The following is a 15,326-nucleotide window of genomic DNA, read 5'->3' as shown; positions in this document are numbered from 1 at the left end:
TTTTGGGGTGGAAGACGGGGAGGGGCTGGGTGTTGGACCCGATGCAGGGAGGAAAGGGGTAAAAGCTCACGCAGCTGCTACAAAGCCCAGAGGTTTTTGTGGTTTTTATTTCAATCCGGTTACAAAATATACACAGGAGCAGCGGGACGCGCAGCATCCCCGCGGGCAGCGCTCGCCCCGGCTCGTTACGGCTCAATGGCACCGCGGTGCCTCGACCTAAGCACGGCCACACGCTCTACATTTACAAACACACGCCGCTATGGTTCTCCTCCCTCCCCCCAGCCCTGCGCTTGCACAGAAATTACAAAAAAAAAACAAAAAAAGAAGCAATGCACAGATTCTCCTTAACGGGTGACTTCATTGTTTTCAATGCTGCGCCGATCTTCGGCATCCTCAGCGCTCTCTAGCGTCTGGTTGCTGGTGTCGACGGCGGGCACGCTGCCCTGACTCTCCCTGCTGTCCACCCCAGCACTGGCCTTGCTGTCACCTCCGTCCACCTCAGGGCTGTCAAATTTTGGCTGGCTGTCGTTCTCCACGCTCTGATGTTGGGCCAGCTCACGGCTGTCCTGTTCGCGGCTCTCCTTGGGCCACCAGAGGCCCGCTAGCTGGCTGCCCCCAACCTCTGCGGTGGCGTCATCCTCAATGAGCTGCATTGCATAGAGGTAAAATGGAGAGCATCAGCAGCTGAACATGAGCCATCAGAGTGCCCAGGTGGCCAAGAAGGCCAGCAGCACCCTGGCTTGTGTCAGAAATTGTGCAACCAGCAGGAGCAGGGAGGAGATTGTCCCTCTGGACTCAGCTCTGATGAGACCACATCTTAAGTACCATGTTCAGTTTTGGGCCTCTCACTACACGACAGCAAGACCCTGGAGCATGTTCAGAGAAGGACAGGGGAGCAGCTGAGGGAACTGGTATGGTTCACTCTGAAGAAGAGAGGAGGCACAGGGGAGATCTTACGGTTCTCTACAACTGCCTGAAAGGAGGTTGTGATGAGGTGGGGGTTGGACTCTTCTCCCAGATAACAGCAATAGAATGAGAGGGAATGGCTTGGTGATCTTAGAGGTCCTATCTCAATCTTAATGGTGCTATGATTAACTGTTCCCATCTTCACCACCCTTCCCAATAACCCAGGTGCTGCTGCACAGCGCTGCTCACCTTCCTGGCAGTTTTGCGGAGCTTGCTCGCCTTTACCATGTGGGCTTTGGCCCTGAAGCCATATGCCACACTGTCACCCCGGCCTGCGTTGTCCCCACGGTTGAAAGGTGTCACGGGTGCCTCTGTGGGGAAGTCTGTGACGACTTCATCAGACTCATCAGTGTCATTGGAATCATTGTCATCATCATCACTGTCATCCACAGCCTCTTGGCTCTTGCTTGGAATGTCGGGAAAGTCCTGGAAAGCATTTAGCATGTATGAGACAAATTTATGTATCCAACGCATCTCCCTGTTCATTGCAGAGGGTTTGGACCAGATGGTTTTTAAAGATCTCTTTCAACTCAAAAAGCTCTGTGATTCTATGAGGTGTCCTGAGAGGTGTCCCTCTGGTAACCCAGTGCTTAGGTGCTGCTGCAATCTTAAGTTCATAAATTGCTCTCAGTCAGTCTCATCCTGCCCAAAACCTTGCATTATTTATGAAGAAGTGTTACTACAAGAGCTGCATTTGGATGAGGAAAGTGAGTACTTCTATGCACTGGCTGCCATCCAGAAGACTTACCGGCTGTTCTGGGACATCAGCATTTTCTTCTGAAGAGTAATGAGTCTGAAAGTAACAGAAAGCTCACTGTTAGCACACATAGTAGAGCAAGAAACAAGCTTGCTGTTCTTCAAGCCCTCAGTTCTAAATCTTGGCACTGGGAGATGTCATGCTTTCTCCCCGTAAGCTGGCTCTACCTGTTGAAGTGAAGCCAAGTCATTCTGTGTCTGCTGCAGGTGCTCCTGAGACTGGGAATCCACGTGATCCTGGTGGTACCTGTGTGTGTGATGGCTCCTGGGGTCCTGCAGGAGAAGAAGGGATGTTTTAATACCCAGAGAAGCACAGCAGGGCTGATGGCATCATGCGTCCTTAAATGGAACAGGTGAGCAGCACTGATGCATCCTCATCCATTCACTGCCACAGGGAGAGGACTAGGAATAAAGCACCATATCCCATTTGAACATTAGTCTTAAGAACTACTTTATTAAAGAAAACAGGCAGAATGTTAACAAAAAGGAGCTTACGTATTTTTCTTCAGAGCTGGCAGAAATGGCATGCTGCTTGGATTTGCTCACCTTGAAGGGAGGAAAGAGAAAAAGCATTTGTGAGTATTAATTTATTGCTAACATGCCCAGAAAATATGCATGTGACTGCTAATGACATTTAGGATTTACTCACTGGCCATGCAGCAGCGACGCTGATAAAACATAAGCAAAGAAGTGCCAGCTTCATTGTGATGTTTCACCTGGAAAACAGGTTGGAACAGGGAGTCATCAAGTCAAATACCCCCCAAAACACCTTTCCTTTCTCCTGTTTTTGCTGTGCCAAGAACAGCTTTCTGGCAAGGATTTAGCCTGCCCATGGCAAAGTCATTTCTCCATCCTCACAGCTAGCTGGCTTCATGATGCTTAGAAACTGAACAGCAGCAAGAATTCCAACTCAGGTTTGTTTTTCAGTTACTTTAAAACTAGTTTTCAGAATTATTAACTAGAATGGCTGTAAATTAAGTTTACATGCTGCATTTATGGCCAGACCTTCATTTCACCCTGCAGACGTTTGACCACAGTAACCTACGTTTCCAAGCAGGAGTCAAAGATCTGCTCACATTGCAGAGAGAAGCCTTCAGGGCTTTCAGTGACCTCCTGACATCCATCAGCACACAGACATAAAGCTGCTATTTTAACTGCCACACCTGGCATCACTTAAGAAAACACCTTCCTCCTAAAAGCAGAACTACTCCCATAGAAAAGCATCAAATATTCCTCCCCAGTAATGCAGCTTTGCAGCCCAATGCCTCTTGAGCAAAAACTATGTTCATAATGGCACACAGCATGTGAAAAAGCAAAAAAATTACCTTTCCTGTGCTGGAGAAGACAGCTGTTCGAAGGGCTTCTGGCAATCCCAGCAGCAGCTCCTACTGTGGGCTGAGTGAGGCTCTGGCTTTCTCCCCTTGTCCTTGACTGCCTGGCATCTGCACCCGTGGGGAATTTAAACCCTGTCCCAGAGAGCAGCCACCAATCCCTGCGCAGCGGAACAAGCTGAGGTCATGAGGCTGTTGGCCACCATCCTGCCCACGTTCTCATCCACTTCCTCTTTGGCTTTGTGGCTTCTGAAGCAAACAAAAGCTACTCTATGGTTAAAACATTACTTATGGGCAAGATCATTAACCAGCAGGTCTGCTGAATGCACAGCTGTTGGTATCGTGTAGGAGGGTTTTGGGGGCACATCCGCCCTCCTTTTGCAAGGAGTCAGAGCCTGGTTCCCAGAAACCCTTCACGCCCTGTTCTGTAAGGGGTAGGGATGTGTCATGTCTGCAGTGTGAGGAATGCCAAGAGTTTTGGGAACCAAGGGACGTCATAGGAACAAATCCTATGTCTGCTTTTTAGCAGCAGTGTCAGGTCTGATCATGGGGGTCTGTTTCAGCTGTGCCTTGCCTGGATCTGGGGGCCTCACCTGTCTCATCCATGACATGCTGTAAGTCTCACAGAGGATCACAGAATCATTAAAGTTGGAAAAGACCTCTAAGATCAGCAACTCTAACCCAAACCTATCCCTATCATGCTCACTAACCATGTCCCTCAGTTCCACATCTCCACATTTCTTGAACACCTCCAGGGTCAGTGACTCTATCACCTCCCTGGACAGCCTGTGCCATACTCTTTCCCTAAGTGTATCTGTGAAATTGCAATGAGATGGATCATTAAAGCACAGAAAATCTTTCCATGCAGTCTTTTAGAAGGCAAAGTGTTCATAGCTGTCTTAAAGTTGCCATCTCTCTCTACAGTTTTGATCAGCAAACCACAGTATGGTTTGAGTTGGAAGGGACCTCAGAGCCAACCCACTCTAGTCTGAATCTAGGCTGATTGCCACCCAGCAAATCAAGCTGCCCAAGGGCTCCTTCCAACCTGGCCTTGAGCACCTCCAGGGATAGAGCATCCACAGTAGCATACCTGGCTACTGATTTTGCAGCTTTTGAAGATGTTCACTTTGTGAGAGAGAACGGCTGATTGCCCTTAATCGTACACAGATGAGATAAGCGCTTTGTCACAGCCACAGCCACCAGGCATCCTGTACTTGCCTACATTTCGTTGTCTGGTCAGAAACTTTGGGAGAAGGAGATCCAAGTTCTCTCAGTGACTGCTCACGACATCATCATGCAGACCTATCTAATGACATTTCTGATCTGATAATAGCAACAGACTGCATAATCTGCATAATAATAGAAGTGAACAGCCTAGGAGAAGATCTAGTCCATCTCTAGCACATCAGTAACTGCTTTACATGTCCATAAACACATGTCTAGATCCACGTGAATGGTGACCATCACAGTTTTCATCTTTGGAGCAGTGTGGGACACTTGTTACTTACTACCTCAGTGAATACTATCCAGAGCTTTCAGGAACAGAGATTTCCCGGGGATTTAGAAGGTTTCTGTTGCAGAATCATTAAGGCTGGAAAAGACCACTAAGATCATCTAGTTCAACCATCAGCCCAACTATGTCCTCTCCCAGCACGTCTGCAGCTTGGTGCTTCTGGAAGGCAGAGCTCTCCCTGAAGCCCCTGAATTCAGACACAGGCTTCCAGCTGCAGGTAGAAATTTTCACTTGAGCATTAGGTAGCATGGGATATGCCCAGATAAACACACATTGGTGCTACTCAGTGGATTCTTCAAAACAGCACTGTTTCTCTCCCCCAGAGACGTGATGTGCCACAGGGGAGCTGTTTCTGGCTGGCAACCAGTGTTTTTGCCCACTGGGACATGACAGTGCTTTTGAGCACTATTCCCAGAGCTGGAGGGCTGTTTTGCAAGAGCTGAGCAATGACATTCATGTTTCGCAGTAATTCACAAACAGGACGTGAAGTGACAGTTAGTAAAGAGCTTAATTTTATGCAAGATCAGCTGGTGCATAGATGTAGTAAATTTAGCACTCGTCTCACATCCCTCATTATGTGGTTATTCATCCTGTAAATTATTTTGCCCAGCTGAGAAATTCCTGTCCCTTGGCAGGAGGCAGTGCTCCTCATTCTCCCACTGATAAGGAACAAGCAGGGGAAAAAGAGGACTTTCACCATTTCCACTTCCTACACTGAAATTCCTACAAACTCCAGAGGGCAGGGTAACAGCAGGATCATAGAAAAATTAAGGTTGGTAAGGATCTATAAGATTATCCAGTCCAACCACCATGTTCATTAACAACGTCCCCCAGTGCCACATCCACACAGCTCTTGAACTGTTCCAAGGATAGTGACTCCACTAACTCCCTGGGCAACCTGTTCTAATGCCTCCCCACTCCTTCTCAGAAGCAACTGTTCCTAATATCCAACCTGATCTTCCCCTGAGCTCAGTTCATTGCATTTGGAAAAGCGGGAGTGCACCATTTTTTGACTTTTGGGGCTATTGGAGTTTGTAATATGTAATCCGTTGCAGGTAGGTGATGCTTTCCCTTTGATGTTCTGCTAAACTCTGAGCCCTTGTCAAGGGAAAGCCCTGCCCATGATACCCTGTCCTAAAGTAGAGCCAAACTCACTGCAGGTGAGTTCAATGTGTATTTGGCCATCCCACAGCCATCAGCATTCTGAGTGCAGGTCATCCTGGCTCTGGTATTTGCCACGGATCCCACTTAACACACGTGGGGCTGAAAAATTCCAGCTGTGCTCTGGGACAACAAAGCAACATCCTCAAGAGAGAGCACTGAGTGGAACTGAACTTCACGCACAGCTTTGCAGAAGACTGCTTTTTGCACAAAGCTTTGCAAAAAGCATGGTGACTCTTTTTTTCCCCAATCCCCTGCCATCTCAGCATCCCCGTTTCCTATTCCATTGGCAAAATTTTCTCCTCCAAGAAGAGGGCACACAAATGGAAAGATCTGCATGCATAGAATAAATGTGGAAAGAACATTGCCTTGTTCTACCTTGCGAAATCACTGGAAAGTCACCCGACTCCTGTGACACAGAAGCAGAGGCAGCAGAACAGCTCGCAGCACTTTTTGCACCCTGCATGAACCTGCAGTCACATTTTCATGTGCTCAAGCAGAAGTGAGCCCCAAAAATCTTGCTGTCAACCACAAACGTAAGAATTTGTAGGGCACTCTGTTCCAGGCAAGGGCTTGGTGCAGAACAGATGAGTTACAATCATAGAATCATTAAGGTTGGAAAGACTACCAAAATTATCTAGTCCAATTGTCAGCCCATTCTCACCATGCCTACTAACCATGTCCCTTAGTGCCACATCTTCCCTCTTCTTGAACATTTCCAAGGATGCTGACTCTACCATCTCCCTGGGCAGCCTGTGCCAATGCCTCACCACTCTTTCTAAGAATAAACATTTCCTAATATCCAACCTGAGCCTCCCCTGGTGCAACTTGAGGTCATTCCCATGCATCCTGTTGCTGATAGCTGGGAGAAGATGCTGACTCCCACCACTCTACCACCTTCATTCAGACAGTTGTAGAGAGCAATAAGGTCTACACTCTGAGCCTTCTCTTCTCCAAATTAAATTATCTCATTTCTCTCAGCTGCTTTCCATAAGACCTTTATGTGCTCCAGAACCTATACAGCTCCACTGTCCTTCTCTAAACAGACTCCAGGGCTTCGATGTCCTTCTTGTAGTGTGGGGCCCACAGCTGAACAGAGTACTCAAGATGCGGCCTCACCAAAACTTAGCCCAGAGGGACAATCACGTCCCTACTCCTGCTGGCTTCACTATTCCTAACACAAGCCAAGATGCTTCTGGCCTTCCTGACCAACTAGGTGCACTACTGGTTCAGGTTCAGCCAAGCATCAACCAACACAAGCAGAACATTTTCATCCATGCAGCTCTCCAGCATCTCTGCCCCAATCCTGTAGTGATACATGGGCTTGCTGTGACCAAAATGGAGCACCCAGCACTTGGTCTTGTTGAAGCTCATACAATTGGCTTCAGCCCTGATCCTGCCTGTCCAAATCCCTCTAGAGGCCCCTCCTATCCTCAGGCAGATCAATTCTTCCTTCCCACCTTTGTGTCATCTGCAGTACTTTGATATTGTGTCTGACTATTAAAAAAAGAAGTAAAGAAGGCACTGACAAACTCAGTATTCTCTCATCCTCAGTGATAACATGTTCCTCACTACATCCAACAGAAGTGGGAGAGACTCACTGACCTCCCTCTAGCTGTTAATATATATTTGTATAACCACTTTTCTTTAACAATGGTGGCCAGATGAAGCTCTTGCCTGGCTTTTGCCTTTTGGAGTTGGAGCAGTGGCAGGCAGGAGAGCAGGCCAGATACCTGCGGCTGCCTGCACGCAGGGCCTCTTGTCTGCAGCCTGCTCCTCCAGCTCCAGGAGAGCTGAGATATGGCGCAGGGCTGCCGGGATCTGCTATGACCCCACTGCTCAACCTGAACCCAGACCCAGCCATGGCTGCACACCACAAACCACCTTGCTTTTGTACAAGTTTCATGTTTTCTGTGAGTGGTTTTCATGACTTCTCCAGGACTGGAGGGGGACGGATGCAGCGCTGAGTCAGCATGAAAACAAATATCTCCCCTGGGCGCTGCGTGCCTGGAGTGGGAGGAAAAACCCAGCCGTGGGCATGGCGGGGGGAAATTAGAGAGCTGGGTACCTGGTCTGGGGAGGAAGCAGCCTGATCTGACTTTGTGGGGGAACCAAACACTGGCAGATTGTGTCAAGGCACAGAAAAGTGGCAGAGCATGGTTGACAGAATGGCAGCACTGATGCTTTGAGTCCTGGTTCCCTTCTGTGCCTCCCAGTGCCTTTGGAAGGGGAGTTGTTCTGGAGAAGGAAAGAAGATAATCATATCCAGATTTAGGAAATAACATTTTGCACATAATTCTTAGTGGCTACCTAGAAAGATTGTTGGTTGAGTTTGCAGCTATAAATTTGGCAGAATAAATGGCAAACTGTGGTTGGCATATGGATGCAAAGCAGGAAGTAAGCTGTAGCTATACATTAACTAGAGAAAAGGAGAGCCTAAGAAACTTGGTTAATAAGCAGGCTAGAAAACAAACAGCAAGAAGGGGCAGCCAGCTCTGCAGACACATACACAACATCAGGGATTTGCATTAGGAACATTGGGGTCAATAAATAACAAGCCAGAACTGCATGTTGCTTACTGAGCCTTGCTTATCACCAAGAAGTCAGATGACTTCTCCTCATCCATGGAAAATGTGAGCACAGAGGGTGACACACAGTTTTGGGAAGAAACTTCCATTCTGTATGGAGAAACTCCATCTTCTAGGCCCAAAATAGCTGATGTTGAAACACAGCTTAAGTTGCAGCCAAGCAATCAACCAGGCAGCAGGAGGCAGGGCTGGGCTGGGAGCAAGGTGTTAGCAGTTGGTAGGTATGGCACAGGCTCTCCAGGGTAGTGGTCATTGCCCCAAGCTGTCAGAGCTCAAGGAGCTTTCGGTCAGTGCCATCAGACATAGGGTTTGGATTTTGGGTGGTGCTGTGCGTAGCCAGGAATTGGACTCAGCTTTCATCTCAGGATATTCTGTGGTTCTATTCCTATAGCACTGCTGTGCTCAGTCATAGGCACAGGTATAGAAACACACACACACACACACACACACAGAGTTAATATGTGACATCCCTCTCACTGGACCTAATGAAATTCTGGAGATCTGAGTCACACAGAAGTAACAAAATAAATGGAAAAAGCCAACACTCTGGATGTGTGAAATGCCAGAAGTCCTAATGCAAATAACCGAAGATTCCTGCTTGAAGCTTGAGATGGAAAGAAGAGGGCTGGATAACGTAGAATTTCTGCCAAAGGTAACTACAACTAAAGCACAGTAGCTTCCTGGCAGCTATCCCAGGAAGATGTTCAGACTCTCATTCTACCTGGCATCTACTTTCAAATCACTTTCAGCAAGGTAATTTAGGCTGGATGTCAGGAAGAAATTTTTTATACTAAGAGTGGTGAGGCAGTGGCACAAGTTGCCCAGAGGGTTGGTGGATGCCACATCCCTGAAGATATTCAAAGTCAGGCTTTTTGAGCACCTGATAGAGAGGTAGATGTCCCTGGTAATTGCAGGGGAGTCCGTCTAGGTGGCCTTCAAGGGTCCTTTCTGATGCAAACTATTCTGTGTTAATATTAATTTTGTCCCTGCCCATTCTTGCAGCGTTGCTGCACAGGATGAACTGGTCCTTGCTGATCATGCATTTATCACTCCTAGGGAAGGTTTAGAAAAGGATCACTGATGCCACATCACTTTGCCCATCAATTGTCAGCCCATGGTTCAGCACCGCCTACACATCAGACATGGCAATGATGCCTGAGAGAAGCTCAAATCTCACCCCTAACCCACAGCTGTGCCCACGTTTCTCTCAACACACTGATTTCCCATCAGCTACTACTCTCCAGGAAATCTTGATCCGCGCAGAACCTGCCCTAATGAGTGCGGGGGGAAATGGGGCTTTCCAATGCAAACAGCAGGCGGTTGGCTTGTTTGTGTTTTTCTTTCAGTGCAGTAATCTCTAGCAGGACAGTCTAGGAAGGCAGAGGAGAAACGTGTCTTCTGTGAAATGTAATTAACATGGTGATCTTCCTGTCACAAGGTATAATTCCAAATAGAACCCAAAGCACAAGAATGGCGCTATTTTGGGCTACGGGCTGTGCATTTCAAAACAGCGCAACGGGTTTGGTCTGTAACACTGAAGAAGGGCAGACGTCTCTCTGCCTTCCTGTTTAGGGCAGCGGTCTGGGATGGGCTGCCACAACCTATAATGACAGCTGGCCTGCTGCTCCTTTCTCCCTGTCTATAAATGCAATTCTCCAAAGAGTAAACATATGCCACAACATGCGCGTGCTTGTGAGCTTCAGCTGGACACAACAAACCCTGTTCTGATCTCAGGTAGTTGTAAAACCCACGTACAAACACTGCTCCCCACAGCCCTCACATATACGTGTCTGCATGCACAGCAGTGTGGGATGTTCCTGCAAGATTCTAGAAATCTCAGCCCACAGAGCTGAAAAAAACATCCACCACTTCCTACCCTGTTCCCCAAAGGTGCTACAGACATTACAGCTGAATCCTCTGATGTGCATTTCTCATGTCCAGGAACCTTCCTGGGAGGAGGTTTTTGGAGGAGATGATGCAAACCAATCCACAGTATGGGGAGAAAAGAGATGGCAGAAGTACCCCCAGATACGCCTGGCATGATGGGATTACTGGGGTGATGGAACACAGTGTGGTGGTGGGACATGGGGTGGAACCAGGAGCAGTGGTGGTGGAACAGGGTGGGGGGACCTGAGTATCAGTGGTGATAGTGATGATGATAGGACCTGGAGTGTTGGTGAGAAGATCTGGGTAGTGAGACTCAGGTGCTGGTGGCGCTGGGATATGAGGTGGGTTCTTGAGTGCTGGTGGTGGGACCAGGGTGATGATGGAAAGATATGGGGTGGTAGCAGGACCCAAGTGATGGTGGGACATGGGTTGGAACTTTGGAGCAGTGGTGGTGGTGGTACATGAGGTAGAACTTGGAGCAGTGGTGGTAGCACTATGGTGATAGTGAGACAGCTGGGGTAGTGGAGGGAACCTGGGGTAGTAGTGGACCCACCTGCTGCTCGCTACTGCTTTGGTGGCCCCGGCATTGCAGATCTCCAGACTGGGCTTGCTGTTTCCCAGGCTGATGGCCTGGGAAAAGGAACAGCTGCTGCCCTCCTGAAAAGGAGGGGAGGGGCTTCCTGGGGGCTAAATAGCTGTGGGGCAGGGAAGCCCTGGAGAGGTTTTGAGCTCCTCTTGATGCAGCTGTGTGTGTGTTGCCTTGGGAAGGAGTGACACCTGACAAAACTGGATGTTTTATCTACTGGGGCTGCAGCCAAAAACCAGTGCACGTGATGAGGAAAGTGATGAGATGCTGAACATGAGTGGCGGACAAGATGGTTTCTGCGGAGTACTGCAGTGTGGATGTTGGGCTTCTCTCCTGCATGTACTGCCTCAGTACAGTACTGCCTCAAACGCCACCTGGTGACAGCTCCCAACCCAGGGACACCACTGGGACCAGCCATGGAACGCGTCACAGCTCCATAAATCAGGGCTTCCCCCAGCATCTACAGTCCCACTGAGCCAGCGAGCACATTGTGCCAATGGCAATCATACTCTGCTGGAATGCCCCAGTAAGCAGCCTTTCCTCGGGAAACTTGGAAGGGTTGGAAGGGTTCCTTCCAACTCAAACAGTTCTATGATTCTATGAAACACACAGCTCAGCTCTGTGCTTTAACCCCGTTCCTAGATGGTGTGTAGGCTGAGGAGCGCTCGCCCACCAAAACGTTTGCCCACTAGATGGTGCCCAAAGCTCACTAGTGGCCATAGCCGGCATGGGGACGAGCTTGGGCTGGGGACGAAATAAGACAAATCGCAGCCATAGTGACAGAAATGCCTTTATTTCTTCAGAAGCACGATGAGGTTGGAGAGCTTTTCTCCCCACGGTTTTCCTTGGAAACAATGCTATCCTACACCACCGAGAGGGTGCTGCATCACCCCGACACTTTTGAGGGCACTCCTCAGAAGGATCCCTGGCCATGGGGATACCCTCTGACCTCGTCATCCTCTTCAGCACTGTCGCTGTGGCTGCCCCACTGCCCCTCATAAGACTGGCTGCTGTCGGCGCTCCAGGGGTCAGCGTGGGCTGCGTGGGGCTGCAGGGGGCTGCCCACCCCACTGAGGCCATACAGCGCCCGCTCATGCAGGCGCAGCCGGTCGGCATGCCTCACTTGCTCCACCTGCCTGGAGTGCTCCAGCTCTGTCAGGCCCCCCATCCTTTGCCCTCCATGCAGGTGGGCAAAGCCTCCTGTCGCCTTGCTGCCCCTAGTGTTCTGGGTCTGGGGGTAGGCGCTGCCCCACACCCAGGGGTCCCTTGGTACATCTGGGGACTTTCCCATGGCATTTCTTTTGTCCCCATTATAGGCTCCACTAGGAGCTGGCCTGGCCACCCCCAACACTCCAGGTGCTGGTGCTGCCCCTGGCCAAACCCTATCCCGGCGCCCCTCTGGGGCCACAATTCCCCCCACGGTGTTGGGTGCTGGTGCTGCCCCTGGCCAAACCCTAGCCCGGTGCCCCTCTGGGGCCACAATTCCCCTCACGGTGTTGGGTGCTGGTGCCACCTCTGGCCTCGCTGCTTGTCCAAGCCTGGCTGATTCTGGTCGCATCCTGGCCCTGTGCCTCTCTGAGGTTACTGTTTTTCCCACCATGCTGGGTACTGGTGCTACTTCTTGCTGAGCCCTGCTCCTGTGCCTCTCTGGGGCTGCTGTCTCCACTGTGCCAGGTGCCGATGCCACCTCTGGCTGGGTCCTGATCCCATGCCCCTCTGAGACCACCATTCCTCCCACCACACCAGGTGCTGGTGCCACCTCTTGTTGGGCCCTAGCCCTCTGTCTCTCTGGACCTGCTGTCCCAACCTCCCTGCTCTCTCCTTGTCCTGCAGTGGCCCTCTGGCTCCCTTTCCCAAATGGTGTGCTGGCAGCAGTGCTGCAGTCCCCTGTAGTCAGCCCTGAGGAGGCTGTACCTCTGGCACCCTGAGTTGTCATGGTAGCAGGAAGGCTATGCTTCCCCACTGGCCTCTGCCCGCTTCTCCCCTTGCCACTTTGGCCACCGACTGCCATGGTGACAGTGGCATCATCACCAGTTCTCTCCCGAGGGCTAGGGAGCCCCAGATCTTGTCCACTGTGGATGGCAGTGGCACCATCCCCACTGTTTCCCACAGAAGGGTGGCCCCCAAGCCTGCTGGAGGCACTGTCCCCGTGATGCAGGGTGGCCATGGTGGCTGATTCCTCAGGGTATCCCTGAGGCTTGGCCGTCACTGCCATAGGGATGACATTGGCCTCTCTGGTAGCACCAGCGCTGCCCACACTGCTGTCATTCTCACCCACTTGAATGTTGGCTCTTCCAATGAAAATCTTCACCTCATCTTCTGGAGAGATATGTGTTTCACCGTCCTGCCCCTGGGTGATGGTGACAGCGTCTACATCAGGGATGTATGCAAACTCATCTATGCCTTCTGCATCCACATGGACATCTTCCTTCTTGGTGACAGAAGTGATGGCAGAGTCTCCCGTCCCCATGGTGCCCGCTTGCCCTTGGTCGGGCTCAGTGGCATGGCTGCCGTCCTCACCCCAAACCCCTTCAGAATCGGTGGCCCCCTCCCTCCCTGCTGTCACAGCCCCATCCACCAGGACACCCAGTGTAACACCGTTACCACCAATGCCATCTCCATGAGGTCCACCAGGGCGGGTGCTTTGGGGGAGGCCATCTTCGCCATCGATGATCTCCCCCAGCAACATCGAACCCATGTCACCGCTGCCTTCCACACTGGTCAGGGTGGGATACACACCATTGCTGTCACCAATACTGGGGCGCAGAGCACGGCCTTCCCCTTTGCTTGCTGGAGTGATGTGGCTGTGGGGCTTGGGGCTGTCTTTGTCCTCCGGCACATGGCTGCTTCCAATACCTTGCCCCGGGGCCTCCCCATCCACCTTACCCAGCCAGCGGCCATGGATTGTGCCCTGGTGGTCACCTTCTTCTTTCTGTGGGGGCATGGGGAGGGTGAACACAGGGCAACAGGAACACCCCAGCATCCCATTCTGTGCCCCCATCCTGCTCACCTTGACCTGTGTCTGGTTTCTCCGCGTGAAGGAGTATATGTACCTGAATACATAGAAGCCGTGTTTGGTGTTGCAACCTTTCAGCAGTATCTTGGGTGAAAGAAAAAAAAAATTATTTCCTTCCATCACTTACGTGCCCAGTGTGTCTCCATCCCATCTCACTCAAGTCCTGCTTTTCTCCCTTTCCACACCCATTTTAGTGGAATGTGATCTACCTGGTGCTGTCCAGGGCAGTTTCCTCTTGCCCTGGCTGGAGGTGGCACCTGCAGGCAGGAAAGTATCAGCATTAGATGAGTATTCAGTGGGGTAATAAATGAAGTAATCAATGGGGTATATAATGGAATATTCCAATAGGTTAACTGACATGTTAGATAATAAAGTATTAGATGAAGTATTTGATGGGTAGTTAATAGGGTAGCTGATAGAGAAGCTACTGGGATATGTAACGATTTACTTGATGGGTCAGTTAATAGGGTATTAGATGGGGTTTTCAATGGGGTAGTCAACAAGATATTTGATGGGGATAATTAGGGAATATTTGAGGGGGTAGTATATGGGGTATTTGATGGGGTTATTGATTGGAGTATGGGTATTTGATGGAGTAGTCAATGGGATATTTGACAGGAGTGTTCAATGGGGTGTTGAGTAAGATAGTTAATGGGATATTTGATGGAATATTCCATGGGATGTTAGATGGGGTATTTGACTGAGCAGTTAATAAGGTAGCTGGAGTGTTGAACGAGATATTCTGTGGAGTATTAGATGGGATATTGAGTGGGGTATTCAGTGGGATAGGTAATAAAGTAGTTAGTGGGATAATTAATGGGATGTTGCATGGCATATATGATGGGACAGTTAATGGGGTAGTTAATGGAGTATTTTACAGAATAGTTGATGGGGTATTAGATGGGATATTGGATGAGCTATTCAAAGGGATAGTTAATAGAGTAGTTAATGGAGTGCTGAATAGGGTAGTTAGAAGGGCAGTTAATGGGGTACAGGACAGAGTGGTTGATGGAGCAGTTAGCAGGACATTAGATGGGCTATTCAATGGGGCATTGGAAGGGGCATTCCCGGAGGCAGTGCTATACTCACGGGTGTGGGCAGCACGGTGCCCAGCAGGCAGAGGCAGAGGCAGAAGAGGGCTGCGCGCATCCTGGCTGGCTCCTGGGGGCACAGCGTGACCCGCCGTGAGGTGCAGCCCTGTGCTGCGGACTGAGGGCAGGGGGGAGGGAGGTTACCTGTGCTGCTTGGAGCCCAGTTCTGCAGGCGATGCTGGGGGCTCTGCACCCTGTGCTGAAATTTAAAGTTGCCCAGGAATGCCCAGAGCCAATCAGCTCCAGCCCAGGGCCATTTGTCAAGGTCCGCGGGTGCTGGGGGGGAGTAATTTCCATCTAAAAATGTGCCTGTGGTGGCAGGCAGCTATCAAATGTTCCACCTGGCCGCACAAACAGAAAGCATGATGTATAAATATCTGCCCCAGGGCCACAATTGCTTGATAATTAGTGCGGCACCCAGCCAGTCCTGC

The 15,326-nt window shown here is 50.2% G+C and overlaps 2 protein-coding genes across 3 annotated transcripts; both read right to left on the bottom strand.

Annotated features, from left to right (window-relative positions):
* Positions 1 to 89: 89 nt before the first annotated feature.
* SPP1 (secreted phosphoprotein 1) lies at positions 90 to 3,264 on the bottom strand. The gene is made up of 7 exons (XM_052682636.1): positions 3,048 to 3,264; positions 2,372 to 2,438; positions 2,218 to 2,268; positions 1,891 to 1,995; positions 1,715 to 1,759; positions 1,156 to 1,392; positions 90 to 647 (listed from the first exon to the last, which is right to left on the bottom strand). The coding sequence occupies exons 2-7, from the start codon at positions 2,423 to 2,425 to the stop codon at positions 345 to 347; spliced, it is 795 nt and encodes a 264-aa protein (XP_052538596.1). The 5' UTR covers positions 2,426 to 2,438; positions 3,048 to 3,264; the 3' UTR covers positions 90 to 344.
* A 7,881-nt stretch (positions 3,265 to 11,145) lies between these two features.
* Positions 11,146 to 15,053, bottom strand: LOC128080148 (ovocleidin-116-like). Of its 2 annotated transcripts, XM_052682038.1 has the most exons (5): positions 15,040 to 15,053; positions 14,894 to 14,965; positions 14,014 to 14,061; positions 13,799 to 13,888; positions 11,146 to 13,720 (listed from the first exon to the last, which is right to left on the bottom strand). In XM_052682038.1, the coding sequence occupies exons 2-5, from the start codon at positions 14,951 to 14,953 to the stop codon at positions 11,702 to 11,704; spliced, it is 2,217 nt and encodes a 738-aa protein (XP_052537998.1). In that variant the 5' UTR covers positions 14,954 to 14,965; positions 15,040 to 15,053; the 3' UTR covers positions 11,146 to 11,701. The 2 variants fall into 2 exon arrangements, with proteins under 2 accessions (XP_052537998.1, XP_052537997.1); XM_052682037.1 differs by having other exon boundaries at positions 14,894 to 15,053.
* Positions 15,054 to 15,326: the final 273 nt, after the last annotated feature.

The sequence above is a fragment of the Tympanuchus pallidicinctus genome, unplaced genomic scaffold, assembly GCF_026119805.1.
Source record: "Tympanuchus pallidicinctus isolate F22 unplaced genomic scaffold, pur_lepc_1.0 scaffold2, whole genome shotgun sequence".
Classification (NCBI taxonomy): domain Eukaryota; kingdom Metazoa; phylum Chordata; class Aves; order Galliformes; family Phasianidae; genus Tympanuchus; species Tympanuchus pallidicinctus.
This window is presented reverse-complemented; position numbering and strand designations above follow the sequence as displayed.